We start from the raw sequence: 17,747 nt of genomic DNA, 5'->3' as shown, positions 1-17,747 counted from the left end.
ACACTGGGCTTTTCTTGCTGCTCTTTTTCTAGCTCTTTGAGTAGTAGGGTTAAGTAATTTATTACCATTGTTTCTTGTTTTTTGCAATAGGCCTGTAGAGCTATGAACTTCCCTCTCAAGACTGCTTTCGCTGTGTCCCATAGATTTTGGATTGTTGTGTTTTCATTGTCATTTGTTGCCATGATGTTTTTTATTTCTTCCTTGATCTCTCTGGTGACCCAGTCCTTGTTTAATAGCATGCTGTTTAGTCTCCATGTGTTTGATTTCTTTGGATTGTATTTATTGTAGTTGATTTCCAGTTTTATGCCACTGTGATCTGAGAAGATGCTTGATATAATTTCTATCTTCTTGAATTTGAAGAGACTTTGCCTGTGACCCAGCATATGGTCTATCTTTGAAAATGACCCATGTGCACTTGAGAAGAATGTATATTCTGTGGCTTTGGGGTGAAATGTTCTGAAGATGTCAATTAATTCCATCTGGTCTAGTGAGTCATTTAGGATTGCTGTTTCTTTGCTGATTTTTTGTTTAGAGGATTTGTCCAGTGGTGATAGTGGGGTATTAAAGTCTCCTACTATGATTGTGTTGCTATTAATCTCTCCCTTGATATCCTCCAAGAGTTTTTTTATGTATTTGGGTGCTCCTATATTGGGAGCGTATATGTTTACCAGAATTATTTCTTCTTGTTGGATTTCTCCCTTTAGTATTATGAAGTGGCCTTCCTTATCTCTTGTTATGGCATTTACTTTGAGGTCTATTTTGTCAGATATAAGTATTGCTACCCCAGCTTTTTTTTCATTTCCATTTGCCTGAAAGATATTTTTCCATCCCTTCACTTTCAATCTGTGTGAGTCTCTTGTTCTGAGGTGGGTCTCTTGTAGACAGCATATATATGGGTCGTGTTTTTTTATCCATTCAGCTACTCGATGTCTTTTGATTGGAGCATTTAGTCCGTTTACATTTAAAGTTATTACTGAAAGGTATTTGTTTGCAGTCATATCTATTTTTGTGTCTGTATTCCTTCTTACCTGTTTATTTCTTCTTTTTACAGTATTCCCTTTAGCAATTCTTGCATTGCTGGTTTGGTGGTGATAAACTCCCTGAGGCTTTTTTTGTCTGCAAAGCTCCTGATTTCCCCTTCAATTTTGATTGATAGTCTTGCTGGATATAGTATTCTTGGATTCAGTCCTTTGCTTTGCAACACTTTGTATACCTCCTTCCATTCACTTCTAGCTTGTTGTGTTTCTGATGAGTAATCATTTGACAATCTGATGGGTGTTCCTTTGTAGGTAACTCTCTGTCTTTCTCTTGCCGCCTTTAGGATTCTCTCTTTATCATTTATATTTGCCATTGAAATTATGACATGTCTTGGTGTGGGTCTTTTGGGGTTGATCCTGCTTGGGACTCTCTTTACTTGCGTAACTTTTATCTTTCCCATATCCGGGAAGTTTTCTGTCATTATTTCTTCAAATAGATTTTCTAATCCCTGCTGCTCTTCTTGTCCTTCTGGCAGCCCTATTATACGCATGTTACTTCGTTTCATGTTGTCCCGAAGTTCCCTTAGGCTTTCCTCCTGCTTTTTAATTTTTTTCTCCAATTGCTGTTCAGCTTGAGCTTGTTTCTGTACCTGATCTTCTAACTCACTAATTCGGTCCTCTGCTTCTTGTAATCTACTGTTGAAACTTTCCATGGTGTTTTTGATTGTAGCTATATCACTTTTCATTTCTTCCTGATTCTTGCATAAGTTGTTGATTTTCTCATCCATCCGATGTATAAATTCCATGACCATTACTCTGAACTCCTTTTCGGTCATGTTGCAAGCTTCATTTTCACTAATTTCCTTTCTTGGCGACTCCACATTTTCTTTCCTCTGTGAGTTATTTCGTTTCCCCATTCTGGCTATTACCAGAAAGCTCAAGCTTCTGTTTGCGTGGACCTGGGCCGTGTGCTGTGGCGACTTCGCTCCACCCTAGTTTCACTGAAGTGCACTGACACTAGGACGTGTGGCTGTCTTTGGTTGGTGGGAACCAGACTTGCCCAGGATCAGTGTCCCCAGTGTTCCGTGTGGTCTCGTGTGCACATTTAGAATCAGGGGCCCTGTCTGCACCACACTGTTGGTATGTGCCGAGAATGAGATCCTTAGCATGTGCCAGGAGTCAGAGTTTCCCTGTGTCTGCACCAAGACTCGAGTGTCAAAGTCTCTGTTGCCTTGTGCGGTTTCTCGTTGAGAATCAGGGTCCCTGTGTGTGCACGCACCAGCAATTGGGGTCGCTGGCTCTTAGTGTGAATGCGCTGTGAGTCAGGGATCCCAGGCAGCTGTGTCCGGCGTGCCAAATTCCCTGAAGTGGGGCTGCGTCCTGTGTGTGCTCTCTCTACTGAGCCAAACCGGCTAGAGCGCACATTCTTAAGAACCTGAAGGTGAGCAGGCTCAGTGCACTCTCCCAAAGTCCCAGCAGGGGGGGCGGAGTCTGTCCTGCGCGCCAAATTCCCCAAAGGGAAGCCCCTCTTAAGAATCTCCGAAGGGGGAGCTGTGACCCGCGAGCCAAATTCCCCGAAGGGGAGCCCTCTGTGCGCACTGACAGATTTCCCCGACGGGGAGCTGCTTCTGTCCCGTGCGCGAGCGCGCGCCAAATTCCCTAAGAGGGAGCGCGTCCCTGCGCAAAGCTCGGCAGCTTGGGTGAGGGGCGGGTCTATCAGTTACTATGGCGCTGTCTGTGCGCGCACCCGTGAGCAGCTTGGGGGAGGGGCGGGTCTATCAGTTACTCTGGTGCTATCAGCGCCTGCGAGGAGGGGGATAGGCTCTTTGACTCACGGAAATCTGCCGGGAAGTCTGGATTCTTGTTGTTTGTCTGAAGCTGTGATAGCAGTTCTCTGTCCCCAGTGGCTGCAGGGTCCTGGTTTGTGTCAGAAGCCAGGATCCGAGTCTCAGGCAGCTCTGTTTCCCAAGATGGCGTGGTCTCTGCGTCCGCACCAACCGCCGAGAAGTGTCCGCTTTGTGCGCGGGGCTCCGCCGTCTAGGGCTGCCCTGTTCGGGAGCCCCTTGGAAGACCTGCAGAATCTAACTGACCCTATCTCATACACACACACACACACCACACACATCTACACTCTCCTCTATGGGTTCCTCACTCACACTCTCTCTCTCCCTACCTTCCTGCCGGTCGCCATCTTTTTTCTGGGGCCGTTTTCCTGTGCAACATCCTGGGGAGAGGGAAGGAGGAAGAACCACAGGAGCCGGAGCAGCGGCGGCCCGGGGTTAGGGGCACAAAGACGCGCTGAAAGCTCAGCTTGAGCTGCTGATGGGAGTAATGATGCTGCTATTTTTGCACACTCGTCTGAGAACGTTAATTCGGTGACAGCCTGGTATTATAACATCCTCTCCCACACAGTGGCTGCGCTACTACCCTATTCACCGAATCTATTTGCATTTCTCTTGTGGGTTTTGGGGCTCGGGAGTTGGTGACTCACAGCCGAAGGGGGCCTCCTGCAAAGGCCCCTCTCCATGCGGGGGGTGGGGGTTGGGGGGGGTGCGCTCCTGGCAATGCGGCCTTGGACGGGGAACGTGAAACTCGCCCGACCTCCCCGGGAGTGGCCTTCTAGCCTGGGCCTCTCCACAAGATGGCAAAGAACTGGCTGTCCCTGAGCCATTGAACCAGGGCAGACCTCGCAGAGGAGAAGCTCGTGTGACCTGGTTGTTTCTCGGCCTTGGAGCCGAGGAAAGCGCAAGGGCCAGAGAGAAGGATCACACGAATACTCACGCCTGGGAGATCTGTGTTGAACATGAAGCTGAGAACAAAGTGTGGCTTCTGAGTCAGGGCTGGCCACATGTGACTGGGCCGTAACACGCACTGGAGACTGGGCAGGTCCACGCAACGGGGCACATGCAGCTGCGAACGGAGCGATGACCGAGGGTCAGACACCAGAGAGCGGGTGAGGGAGGCTCGTCTGCACAGCCGCGTTCCGGCTCCTCACAGAGCGAAGGGCGATATTAGAACAGCAGCATTCTGCATCCGCCAATGGATCAGGGACCGAGGCCATGACCACCCATGGCCACTCACCTCTCCATGGGAAGACGGCCGGAGGTTGCCTGCCTCCTAACTTCAGATGATGACATTCAGGAATGATCGTTCATCTTCTAAGTGTGTTCTTATTGGCACGGTGGTGTTGAAGGAGTCCTAGTTTTTGCAGATACACAGTAAAATATTTACGGAAGACATGATGTGGTGTTTGGGATTTGCTTCTGAATCATCGGGGAGTGGACATGCGTTCATCCTAGTTGAAACTGGGTGATGGGTGCAGGGAGTTCCGTGGGGGCAGGGTCATGGGGGCACCCATGCCTTGCCCGTGGGAGTGAAACCTGTGGCCTGCCTTCGGAGAAGCAGCGAGCAGTGTTTGACGGAATAGAGTGCTCACATCCTGTGATGCCGAACTCCCTCCTCGGTAGAGCCCGCGGGAATAGTCCCCCGGTCTGAAGGGAGAGACAGAAGCAGTATTTCAGCATCGCCCTTTGTGAGCGGTGGGGACTTGGAGGCCACCTGCCCCGAGAGATGTGCTGGAGGAATCGTGGTCAGATCTGGGACATGAGCTCACAACCCTGGCGTCTCGATCCCGTGCCCCTGGTGCCTGTCACTGGGATTTTCACCGGGATTTAGGCAAAAGGCAGTGGATGTCCACCTTGGTGTCCTAGGCAGTGATTACCAGGTGTACCGGTTAATAATGCGGAGTTTGTCATCAAAGAAAACACGATAATTTCAAGAGAAACGTCAAAAGTGCTTTATTCAAAGTAATGTCCATCGGTAGCTACACATTTCCCCCATCTTTCAGGTAATTTGTGGATACCGTCCCAATAGAACTTTTCTTGTTTTGAGGCAAACCATTCAGAGACCCAATTTTCCACTTCTTCGTATGTTTTGAAGTGCTGCTCAGAAAGTGTGTGTGCCATCGATCGGAATAAGTGGTAATCTGAAGGAGTAAGGTCTGGTGAATACAGCGGGTGGGTTAATACTTCCCAGCAAGATCTTTTAATGTGTCTTTAGCTGGTTTTGAAGTGTGTGATGGTGCGTTATCATGAAGCAAAATTACTTCGCCGTGTCTTCTGGCCCATTCTGGTCATTTCACGATCAAAGCGTGGTTCAAATTGACCTGGACGTTCTTTGTCTTTCACATCGAAATCATCACTTTTAAAGCGTTTAAACCAGCGTTCACAAGTATCTTGAGATGGAGCAGGTTCACCATAAGCTTCCCAAAGTATACAATAACTTGCAGCAGCACTTTTCTTTACAGTAATGAATTAAAACTTCCCGCAAATGCTCTTTTTTTGGGGCACAAAATAAGACATTTTTAAGCGTAAAAACATCTATGATGTTAACACCTTCAGAAAATTTGACATATGAAGTTTTGAAGCTTGTTGTCAATACAACAAAATAGCATACATATCAAATCGCATATATATCAACATATGTGTAACCCCATCTATTGAAAAAAACCTGCATTATTAACCGGTACACCTGGTAGGACTCATCACCTGGCCCCGCCCCCTGTTCACCTGCCCACTTCCTGCTGCTCAGGTGGCCCCGCCCCCTTGTCTGGCATGATCACGTGGCCTTGCCCCCTTTGGGAGCTGGTGAGCTGGGCTGAGTTGAGGGGGAGGTGGGCTGAGGGTAGGGACCTCTGCTCCCCCTCTCTGAGCCTCAGTGTTGGCATCTAGAATACGGGCACAACCCAGTGGCTGGCTCCTGTCAACCCAGGTGCGCCAGGAAGCCGAGGCCCAGGCTGGACTCATTGGTGGGAAGGCCTGGGAGGTAAGGGCGGGGATGTGGGGTACCCTGCTTCATCCCATAGCTGAGGGCTTGGCAAGGCAGCGAGGAGTCTCTGAGCCACGAAGCCTGCACTGCCCACCAAGCAGCCTGCCCTGGTGTGCCCACTGCAGTGTCACTGCCGAGGAGCCCCCGGAGCGGCGAGAGACCGGGCTGAGGCACAGACACAGAGATGAATATGCCTGTGAGCCCCTGCACTGAGAGGTCTGGGGGCTCAGCTGTTCCCAGACCCGGTCAAAGCCCCCAAAGGAGGAGCAAGCTAAGGTCTCTTTCCTGAAGCGGCTGCTCCGATGACTCCAGACTGCCCGAGACAAACAGGAACGTGTGCTCTCCCCGTTCTGGGGCCAGATGTGAAATCGGGGTGTCGGGGGCTGTGGTCCCTCGAAGGGCTCCAGGGGAGGGTCCTTCCTGCCTATTCACTTTCTGGGGGCTCCTGGCCGCATCCCTCAATCTTCACGTGGCCCCTCTTGCATCCTCCTGTCCTCCCGAGACTTCTCCCAGGTGTACCGGTTAAGAATGCGGATTTTTTTCAATAGATGGAGTAGTAAGTGGTAGCAATAACCAAACCAAAATAATACATTAGCATTAATTTAATTATTATTAATAGGCTAGCAGGGCAAATGTTTAAGGACACTGTGACCATTTTTCCCCGTCTTTTTCTTCTTCCAAGATCCAGGAAAAGCGTCCCCCATTGTGTTTCTAGGGGCTCACTGAGGAGTACTATGGAGTGTCTTCCCACAGGGACAGGTTGGAAGAGGTCAAGGCAGAGAGTGAACCCCGGGGACAGTCCCCATGCCACTTGGGAAAGAAGTGAGGCAGGAAGTGCAATTGGTGGGTTCCCAGCGTGATGGAGACCAGAGTCCCTTGCAGGGCCCAAGGGGGGTGTAGAGCAGGTCTTCTGAGGACAGTGGCCACCAGGAGTCGGGGCCTGCCTCTGCCGGGACCCCAGGGCCTACACTGCGCTGGGCTGTGGATTTCCAGGCATCTGCTAACCTATACCATGCACTCCCCAGGGGACTTCTGGGCAGCTCTTGGGGACATTGAATTTCCCACTGAGCATGGCTCCGAGTTAGAGTAATATGATTTAGAAGAACAAGGTGACACGTGTCCATGTCAGTGTGGTGAAGGAGAAGGCATTCACACTCCACATTTCTCTCTGCACCTCCCGCAGCGGCAGCCCGGCGGCTCTCTCACACACAGGGTGCCCCAGGAGGCGTTGTGTGGAACAAACATAAATATCCTTCCCCCTCCCCGGCCGATGGGCTTCAGTGTAGGGGTCTCACACTCCCAGACCTCACCGTGTCTCTCTTCATCTGGCGGTTCACCTGTATCCTTTATTGTACCTTTTACTATATAAGGTGGTGCGTGTGTTTGTTTCCCCAAGTTCTGTGAGCTCTTCTGGCAAATGACTGGACCCAAGGAGGCGAGTTGGACGGAGGTTGTGTGATCGGGGGGCCTTCTCCTGGTGACCGGCGTCTGAAGTGGGGGGCAGTGTTGTGGGACTGAGCCCGTCAGCTGTGGCATCTCCACGAACTCTGGTGAGTGTCAGAATTGAACGGTAGGACACCCAGCTGCTGTCACCGAGAATTGTGCATCACGAGCAGAGATGTGACACAAAGTCAGGATCAGCGAGCAGAAAGCTTTCAGGGGAACACCACCTCACCATCCGTCCCCGGTACTGACACCTTTCCCTCCCTATCTGTCTCTGCACGGAAACCTAGACGACTTCTCTGATTGTGGAAGTGGGTGCTTTGGCCATGCTGGGCGTTAGGAATGAAGATGCCGACCGCGTTGAGACAGGACTGCCAGAACGCTGCAGATATGACCGTCTGCATGGCCACGAGCAAGCCCCTGACCCTCTGTAGGTCTCAGTGTACAGGATCAGGAGGGTTCAATGAGACAGTGCTTGCAAAGAACCTACTATGTGCCAACCACTGTGATAGGGCTTCCCATGCATGTTGGGGATGGTAACGCCTGGTGATGTCTTGATGCCCGATGGCAAATCCATTTCCCCCAAACCCAGGGCTGGCCGTGTAGGACAGGCCCTCCAGCCTGATCACCCAGGAGACCGGGAATTGCTCTGGGTTTAATATATGCTACTCGCCCGGAGCCTTTTGTGGGGCTTAATTTAGGCTCTTTACCATTTTACTAATAAAAGTAACTTCATCAGAAAAGGACTTGACACTTGGCATACATACCCCCCACCCCCATAGATTCCAGTGTTTTCATTCAGGTCTTATTGTATCTGAGATGGGGCGGGAGGTGGACGTGTGAACGTGGGTGGATTTAATATTACAATGGGCCCCAAATCGGTCTGCAGAGAAGCCAGTAATACATGGTCCCTTTATTGCCCGATCAGAAACCTCCAAAGCCCTCAAGCCCTGTTCTTTTTATGATCGCTGAGTGTGACATGAATTATTCAAAGACCAGTGGTGAAGATTGGTTTAAACTCTGCAGCCGGAGCCCTGAGACGGCAAGGTCATTTCCGAACACCCATCAAGGCCACTCCGGGCCAGCAGCCCATCCCTGGGCCCCGGGCGGGGCGGAGAGCACGCGGACTCCAGAAAGCTGAGCGCTGCCGTCCTCTTCCTCAGGGCGGGCTCTGGCCGCATCCCAGTGAAGACCAGCTCACCAGGGGAAGAGCCCAAGAGCAGAGAGACTGGGCGTGAGCCCACGGACGTGACAACCTGCCCGAGGCACAGCCTTGGCCGAAGGGGGCAGCGTCTGTGAGGGCTGGGAGGTAGCAAGGAGGATGCCTGGGTCCGAGGCATCCTGGGGTGCCCACCCAGCACGCGTTCCCCTGCTTTTCTTGCATTTTTGTTTGGGAAGCCACTAGACTTCCAACCAGACGCCTGAGCAGGGGCTTTGGCCCAGTCCCAAGGGACAGACCCTGGTAGATCTCAGCCAGTGGTTCTCACCCTGGTAGCACCTTAGGGCCACTTTGGGAGCTTTAAACAGGTCACGTGCCTGGAACCCAGTCCCTAGAGCCAAGAGCACGGCACCACCTTGACAACACCTGCCGGCTCGTTAGAGAGACACCCTTAGGCCCCACTGGAGAACATCAGGATCTGGGCTGGGAGCACAGCTGACCGAGGCCCATCTGACCTTTCACCCAAGTTCCATATCCTTTGGGTTGTTGTCCAGGTGCTTCAGGCAAGAGGAAGGAGTGCCGGGGGGGAGGGGGCCAGGAGGAGTCCATCACTTGAACTTGGTTGGGTTTTGCCTGCAAAGCCAACAGCCTTTGGAGTGGGACACAGAATCCGGAGACAATTCTATCCAACCCCCTCATTATGCGAATGAAAAAGTTAGGTCTCCAGGTCCTGGAGGGGCTATGATCGGGCTGTGGCACACCACCCTCTACCCTCTGGGGACGGTCAGGCCTGCGGGTGGTGGCTGCTGAGCCTCACCGCGGTGGCTGAGCCCAGGCTGGGTCCCGGCCTGCCTGGGCCTGAGCATGCGTGGCTGGGCTGACTCCCCTCCGCCCCACACTCTACTCCATCCCTGCAACAGGCAGAATCCACTTGTTCACCCACGTCTGCACCCACTCAGGACGTGGAGCGTTTGTGTTCCACAGGCTAATTAACATCCTAAGGGTCGTATTAGCATGTGAGAGGGTGTCGACTGAGGGTGGGATAAGAGTCAAGACTGGGCCCTAACCGGTTTGGCTCAGTGGATAGAGCGTCGGCCTGCAGACTGAAAGGTCCTAGTTTCTATTCCAGTCAAGGGCATGTACCTTGGTTGCGGGCACATCCCCAGTAGGAGGTGTGCAGGAGGCAGCTGATCAATGTTTCTCTCTCATGGATGTTTCTGACTCTCTGTCCCTCTCCGTTCTCTCTGTAAAAAATCAATAAAGTATATATTAAAAAAAAAAAAAAAGAAAGAGCCAAGACCGGGAGAGTTGCAAATGGGCTCTGTGCACTCACGGAGCAGAGGGCCAAGAGGGGCGGCCGGTGAGGCACAGGCCCTGGGTGTGCATGTACCGACCCTGCAGTCCTTAAGGGGGAGACCATTGCCCCGCCCTCCTCTGTCCTTTATCCACTTGTGGTGGTGAATTTTACGTGCCATCTCGGCGGGGCCATGGTGCCCAGGTATTGGTCCAACATTATTCTGGCTGTTTCTGTAAAGATGTTACTTTTGGGGTGAGGCTAACATTTAAATCCGTGGACTGTGAGTAAAGCGGATTGCCCTCCCTAATGTGGTGGGCCTCACCCCATCACCTGAAGGCCTGAATACAACAAAGACTGGCTTCCCCTGGGCAGACGGCCCTCAGACTTGAACTGGAACTCTGCCCTGAGTCTCCAGTCTGCTGGTCTCCCCCATAAGATTTTGGACTTGCCGAACCTCCATCATCAGGTGAGCCAATTCCTTAAAATAAATCTCTCTCTGCACACATCCTGTTGGTTCTGTTTCTCCGGAGAGCCCGAGAACACAGCATGTTTACTTAGGTAGAAAGGAGAGGTACCCAAACATTGGGGAGGGCCCTCTTCCCACGTGTGACATCCCCATTAAACAAGGGACACGTGTGGATTTGCCCATAATTCCTCCCCTCAACTCCGGGGCACAGCGGACAACAGACCCTTCCTTTGAAGGCCACCTCCTGGTGTTTGGGGGCTGAGGCATCACCGACTCACCCCCGAGGCAAGGAGGAGGGTGGTGAGTTCCATGTGGGAGGGAACCGATATCCCCATGGCGGGTAACCCTCAGTGGTTTTATTCCAAAAATCCCTCAGACCTTGGTGTACGAGCCTCCCCTCCCGTTTTTTGAGGGTGAAGAGAAAAAGCGCTCACCCGTGTATTTTTTGAAGAGCTTGAGGAAACAAGAGATCCGAAAGTGTACTGGGGAAGGGACCCTCATTCATGACCTCGGAGTTGAGTGTATACACTTTAATGTTTGACCAAAAACTTTCGAGGGTGGAGAGGCGGCAAGTAGGGCCTCACTCTGCGATGACTTCCTAGACGGAAAGGCCACTGTGCTGGCTGCACAGTGACCGAGGAGGGGCTCAGTTCCCAAGACGAGTGTGAACCGCACGTTCCCAGGGTCAGAGCTGCTTCACTTAGCAGCTCAGCAGCCAGGCCACGAAAGGCCCACCCCAAGGCTGGCACAGCCAGCATCGCCCGGGGCGAGGGGCTTCTGTCTCCTCCCCGTGCTCACAAACAAGCCTGGCTCAGTGACAGAGAGAGGGCGCGCTAGGGCGAGGACAGTGCATCCTGCGAGCTGACTGCATGGGCAAAGCTGTAGGGGAGCGTATCTGCACGCCCGTCCGGCCGGGAAAAGCTCCCTACTGGTCTCCAAGGACCCTCGCCGGTCCCTCGGTGGCAGGGAGAACGCGGTTTCCACGTCATTCCGTAAACAGTAACCAAAGACCACAGCAGCCATCGCAGGTGCAAAGGAGGGAGAGTTGGGTTTAGCGTTGCTACCGGTTTATAGGCAAGAGTCACACACGAGGGCAACCTGGGGCTTTCTCCAGGAAGCTGACTCGTGCGATCTGGGGGTAGGGTCCTTATAAAGAGGGCGTTTGGACACCACGCGTGCAGAGAAAAGACCACGTGAGGACATGGTTGAGAAGGTGGCCATCAGCAAGCCAAGGGGGGCCTCGGACGAAGCCCGACCTGCTGACTCCCTGATCTCGGACTCTTGGCCTCCAGGACGTGAGAGAAATGTAGGCCGTTTAAGCCACCCAGGCTGCGGCATTTTGTTATGGCAGCTGAGCAAAAACCAACAAAAAAACCCAACAAAAACTCAAAACACTGCCCTTTGGAAGGCTGCACACGTCACGTGTGCTTCTCTGTACAACCTTCCAGAGCCCACAAGGCGCCACGGTAACTGTGTGCCCCCAGAAACAATGCCGTCTTACAGAGCGCGCGGGGAAGAGCGGGAAGCAAGCAGGGCAAGGACGCGCAGGGAGCCGGCAGTTTCACTCATCAAAACCTCAGGTCCAAGCCGCCCAGCTGAGACCCCGGAGAGCCGAGGGGTGACGCCCTCATAGGTGCTCCCACCGTGTCCCGCCCCGTGGACTTCACGTCGGTGCTTCCCACGTTCTAGCCCAGGTTTCCTACCAGGAAAGTGGGCATCATGCCACCTGGCCTTCTGGGGGCATCTACATGCCTACATAGGTCCCATAGCCAGGAAGCAGACATGGTCCTCTATTAGGGTTCGATCGGCAACCCCTCAGTGTTCCCGGACATCCTCAGGAGAGACGCCAGAGAGTCCCAGCCTGGCTTGTTCAGACTCAAAATGCACCAGGTGTCAGCAAATGCAGCTCCAGTCCCACGCAGCCTCCCGCAAGCTGCCTTCTGCGGGTGGTACAGACATCTGTCCACAGGTTTCAATTTTGGGCCAGAAATGAGGCCATGTGAGCAGTGGCGGTATCCCCAGGCCTGGAACAGTGCCTGGGAATACTCACTGGGACCAGCAAAATTCTCATGATCAGAGTCACTTCTTGGGGTTAAGGCATGAAAGACCCCTGTTGAATACGTCACGGAGGGGCCATACATAGTAAGACATCATCAGCCATTAACACCTCATTGTAACTTCATCAGAGTGGCCTCAGAGCGCCCTCAGCCCCTTGGGGACCAGGATGGGCGGCTGAGTTCTGGTGGGAGAAGGAGTCACCATCTGTGGGCAGAGAGGGAGGGGGGCAGCACAGACGGGTGTGTTGCATGGGGAGACATGGGCGACAAAAAGAATAAACGATTTCACAGGGACACTGCTTGACAGTGCAGAACCAGCCAGACCTCCCTATCAGTCACCTTTTGTCCGATGGGCCCGATCGTGAATGTGAGGGCCAGGCCCATTGGCAGACACACGTCCAGCTGGGGGTGCGGAAGGAACTTGGACCCAGACCTGGCCTGGGCCTGGGGCCATGAAGGTGGGTGTGCAGGGATGAATACACGGCTAGACACTCACCTGTCCCAGGAAAGGGGAGAGTGGCTGAAGTGATTGGCACTCAAGAGGTGGGGCTACACCCATGCTCTCTGCCAATCCACTGCCCGCTGGCTCCAGACTCCTGACACCACTGGGGGCCAGTTACAGACATTCTGGGGGAAGCAGGGAGACAACATGGTCACGTGACAACAGCTAAGCATGGGGGTGGCCTCGGCCTGTCCACCACGGGCCCGGGGCGCACAGGCCAGCAGGGGAGCCCGGGAGAGGCTGTCTGGCCATCCACGGTCCGGGGAGGGGGCGGGGGCGAGGGTTGGGGGGGTAGGTGGTGCGGCTCAGCAGGGGGAAGATGACATCTGGTCGTAGTCAGGGCACTTGAGCAAGGCTGGGTAGTTGCTGTTCATCTGCAGCGAGGCGTCGCTGGAGATGTCGGAGGGGCTGCGGCCCCGGACCCAGGCGTCCGGGTGCAGGAACTGGCCCGAGTAGTCGGAGCAGTTGCTCAGACGCGGGCGGTAGAAGCCAGGGTGAGGCCTGTACATATCCTCGGCGGTGTACCTCTTCATGAACAGGTACACGGACATCACCCCCGCGCTCTGCAGAGAGAGGGAGCAGAGGAGAGCTCACCGCTGGGGGCCAGGCGCCCACCGGGCTGCACGGGCAGTGCCCCGCGCCCCACCCAGCCTGCGGGGGGCGTTACCTCCGTTAAGAGGAAGGAGATGGCAGCGAAGGCAAAGGACCAGCCGTACTTGTAGCTGAAGTAGGTGTCCGCGTCCTTGGTCCGGTTGAGCATCTCGTCGTTGATGCTGGAGATGTACAGCACCAGGCCCACCACCAGAGAGAGGCCTGGTGCAGGGCGGGTGCTCAGTGAAGGGCCGCGGGGTGCGGATGGGGCACCCACCTCCCCTGGGGTTCGGGACGAAAGCCCGGGCCTTGTGCCGAAAATGTCCTCGTTTTGGAGGTCAGAGAGAGCAGGCGCTCTCCTCCCGAGACCCTGTTCAGACCGCTCCCTCCGAGAAGGCAGAGCTGCAGTAGGACAGCCCCCGCCTCCATCTTGTTTGCGAGCTTATTTTGGGGTGGTGAACACACAATGCAATACACAGATGACGTGTTATGGAAGTGTACCCCTGAAACCTATGTAATTTCATGAACCAATGTCACCCCAATAAATTCAAATAATAATAATAATAAAAAAAAAACAAGTGCCCTGGCCGGCCGCCTCCCGAGCCATGGTAAGCCCGCTGGTTCTCGCCCTCCTGCCCTCTAGGATCACCTGTCAGACATAGATGCCTGACCCACCTGCGGACATCCTGAGTCACCTGTGGGCGAGGGCGTCTTCACCGCTCCCCAGGTGGCCTAATGTGAAGGATGGGTGAGAGCCACTGAGCCAGCAGGGGGCTCTGGCTAAACCGAGGAATAAGATAGGCCCCCCTGACGGAGGCAGCAGCCTCCGATGCCTGTCTCCAGGGGGGAGGAACAACATCATGGTGGAGACCAAGTGGCTCATGGTCTGCCCAGCCCACCTGACCCCTGGGTGTGGCCTGTTGAGATGGTTGGGCAGAGAGGCAAGGAGAGTTTGTCCAGATCCTGGCAATCGTTAAGTCGGTGGGGCCCAAACTCCTGGTGCCGTTGTGCCAATGGCTGCCTCAGGCACCGGGCCCATCAGTGAGTGACGGTAATCGAATCAGGACATAACTAATTACTCTGTTTTGAGCTATTCAGGTTTAATTCCATTTATGTGATTAAACCAGGGCCTCTTGAAAGATGACTGTTCAAGGAAAATCAACGATTCAAGACTTCCTCGGCACTTAACGCGTGTTTGCATCGTTGGGGGCCCAGGGGACCCTGTCCATCGCTACCATCAAAACTTCCCGGGGCCCGGTTCTCCTCCCGGGGCCCGGTTCTCCTCCCGGGGCCCGGTTCTCCTCCCGGGGCCCGGTTCTCCTCCCGGGGCCCGGTTCTCCTCCCGGGGCCCGGTTCTCCTCCCGCGGCCCGGTTCTCCTCCCGCGGCCCGGTTCTCCTCCCGCGGCCCGGTTCTCCTCCCGGGGCCCGGTTCTCCTCCCGCGGCCCGGTTCTCCTCCCGCGGCCCACTGCTGAAGCATCTCAGGTGCCTCAGAGCTACGGCTTAGCCTTGACTATCGCCAGGTTCATAGAAAGGGAAAGAGCTTCACCCGGGTCCCTGCCTCTTGGACGAGGTGGCAGTGTCACCTGCAGAGGGTGGGCTGAGCTCGCTGCAGGTGCCCAGTGAATACGTGCTGGATGGATGGGCAGACGGGCAGAGGAATGAATGGCTTCATGGATGGAAGGATGGACTTCCCGGAGCAGAGCAGTGTAGGAGCCAGAGGCCCAGGGTGCACGGAAACAGCACGCTTACCCGAGAGGATGAAGAAGATGCCGGAGACAAAGGCCAGGATGGTCCTGTGGGGGCGGATGTGTCCGATGTTGCTCAGGATAAACCCAATGAACATGAAGAAGAGACTGACCAGAGGGAACGGTGTGGCCGAGCGAATCATTTCTGACGGAGGGGACAAAGGGACTCTGTCAGCCTCCAGGGGCCTTCCCCGCTGCCTACCCTCCTCAGGCGAGCCTTCCTGGCAGTGTCTGCCAGCTGGGCCCCAGAGCCGCACCTGCAGGCGCTCCCCGGACTGCGGTGGCCTGGGACCTCCCAGGGCTTTGTCCCTTAGCCCTTGGCCTGTGGAGTCTGTGCTAACCCAGGGGGAATTGTACGGCAAGGGCACTCTAGAGGTCAGAACCAGCTCTGGGGGGCCAAGGCCCGGAGGTCAGTCTTGTTGGGGGCCAGAGGGCTTGCTTCAGTTCCCCGAGTACTATGGTCTGAATGACTGTCCCCAAATTCATATGCGATGGCATCAGGAGGTGGGGCCTTTGGGAGGTGCTTAGGTCACGAGGGTGGGGCCCTCACACAGGGGATTAGTGCCCTTAGAGAATGGGGCCCCACAGAGCTCCCTCACCCCTCCCGCCATATAAGGACATAGCAAGAGGGCCCCCACCAGAACGGACCATGCTAGAGCCTTGATCATGGACTCCTGGTCTCCAGAACCGAGAGAAAGACATCTCTAATGTTTATCAGCTCCCTGGTCTGTGGTATTGTGCTCTAGCAGCCCAACCAGAGTAAGATGCTGGGTACGGATGCCCTCCCACTCGCCTGGGTCACAGGACTGGGACATTTCGAAACCTGTCACCATCCCTGGATCAATAATCGACAGTAAGTCCCGGTGAGCTCAGGCCGGCACCACCAGCTGAGTCTGAGGACTTTAGCTCCAAGAAATAAGCGGTCACCCATCCCTCCCCTCCGCCTGGCTCTGCCCCGTCTGGCCAGGGCCCAGGTTGGGAAGTCTGAGGCACCTACTCAGAACGTTGACCGTGGACTCGGACGTCAGCTGGCTGTTCATGGGCATCACGTACTCTATGGTGAAGCAGCGTCCGCGCTCCTCACCTGTGAAGACAAGGACCGTGTACCTCTCGGGTCCTCTGGAAGGTGGGTTTGCAGCATCGCCCACCCTGCAAACTGGTGGATGCAGCGACGTTGAATCAAGGGGACCCATTCACCTCCCGAACCTCCATTCCCTCGTGTGCAGGGTGGGAACAGTAACCAGTCCTGCCTGGCAATGCTGTGGGGCATGGAGATCAGTGACGCCCTGGCTCAGGCACGGAGGGCACCGCTAGCCCTGAGCGACGCCAGACTCCCTCGGCCTGGAGGTCACAGTCACCTTCCGGGTGGGAGGGCCCAGGTCCCGGGAGCCGAGAGGCCTTGCTCAAACGGACACTACACGCCAGGCTCCAGGTTGGGGTGGGTCCTGGTGGCTGCAGGGACACCGCCCGGGTTCATGAGGATTGTCCGGGGGAACCGCTCCTTCCGGCGGGGCCTCTCCTCCCAAGGTGGGGCAGGGGGCCCCTGGGCAGGCTTTCCGGGGCAGGGCTGCTGCCACCCTGGGCCCTTACCTGCGAGGAAGCAGACTCGCCACAGGCCCGAGTGCAGGGACATCCTGACTTCCGTGCTCTGGTTCTGGGGCAGGACCACGCCCTCCTCCAGGTACAGCCAGTAGTCGGTGCTGACGGCGATGCCCAGGAGGCCCAGGCCGCACACGGCGAAGACGCTGCTCAGCAGGGTCAGCGCCTTCCTCCCGCAGGCGCTCATCTTCCCGGACGGACGGTCAGGTGGGCGGCCTGTGGCCGTGGTCCCGCCAGCAGGGAGCAGGCTCTGGGGACAGGAGAGAGGGTGGGCACTCGGGCAGGAGCAGCCAGGGCTCCGGGGAGGCCACGATGAGGGGCCTTGGGAGGTAACTAACGCGAACCCCACCTGGCTAAGCTGGTGAGTACAGACCAACAGGCCGGCTCTCTGGACACCAGGCCACTGGTCAGAGGTGCCACCCTCTTCCTTCCGCTGCCAGGAACTCACAGCTTTGTTGCCAGGCAACTGCAAGGGGCCACCTTGTCCTCCGTGGGAGTCCCCCTGCTAGATAACGCTATTCATTCATTCATTCATTCATTCACCCAGTAATCCATGGTGCCCAACATGGGAGATGAAAAGACTGACCGTGACACTGTCCTTGACCTTGAAGACGTCCCACCTAGAAGGACCAAGGCACCCACAAAGCAATGAGCATGCAGCTCGATGGGGGATCTGCCCGAGAGCTCAAGCGCAGGAGGAGGGGTGAGGGTGAGCTCTGCTGGGGCTTCCCGTTTGGAGGACTCCGAGGGCCCCGTGCACCCCGGCAGAGCCGCGGCGCCCGGAAGGGGAGCGGCCGCAGCCTCGGGGACAGGCAGAGGGCAGAGCAGGCTTCTGGGGAAGGTGCCTTCCTCCTGGGCTGCGATCAGTTGTAGTTCTAGGTCAACGGAAGTAAAGGAGCCACAGCACAGTCCAAGGTCAAGGGGCCTCCTACACCCACCGCGTTAGGAGCCGTCTGACTCTCGCCTGCTCAGCACACAGTATCGGCAGGAGCCAGCTCTGAACCAGCCAGAGAGACGCCAGGGGTCTGTTCACGGTGAGCCACAAGCACATCCGTGGATCCCTGCCAGTGCCGGGCACTGGGC

General features: G+C 55.3%; 1 protein-coding gene across 1 annotated transcript; it reads right to left on the bottom strand.

Annotated features, from left to right (window-relative positions):
* Positions 1-13,033: 13,033 nt before the first annotated feature.
* Positions 13,034-16,851, bottom strand: CACNG5 (calcium voltage-gated channel auxiliary subunit gamma 5; the record flags this gene model as incomplete). The annotated part of the gene is made up of 5 exons (XM_079797769.1): positions 13,034-13,291; positions 13,396-13,541; positions 15,070-15,210; positions 16,063-16,149; positions 16,656-16,851. 5 exons carry the CDS (start codon positions 16,849-16,851, stop codon positions 13,034-13,036), a joined length of 828 nt encoding a protein of 275 aa, XP_079653895.1.
* Between the last annotated feature and the right edge of the window lie 896 nt (positions 16,852-17,747).

This window comes from Cnephaeus nilssonii, assembly GCF_951640355.1.
Source record: "Cnephaeus nilssonii genome assembly, chromosome: 19".
NCBI lineage: Eukaryota > Metazoa > Chordata > Mammalia > Chiroptera > Vespertilionidae > Cnephaeus > Cnephaeus nilssonii.
The sequence above is the reverse complement of the archived record's forward strand: the minus strand, read 5'-3'. Positions and strand labels throughout refer to the sequence as shown.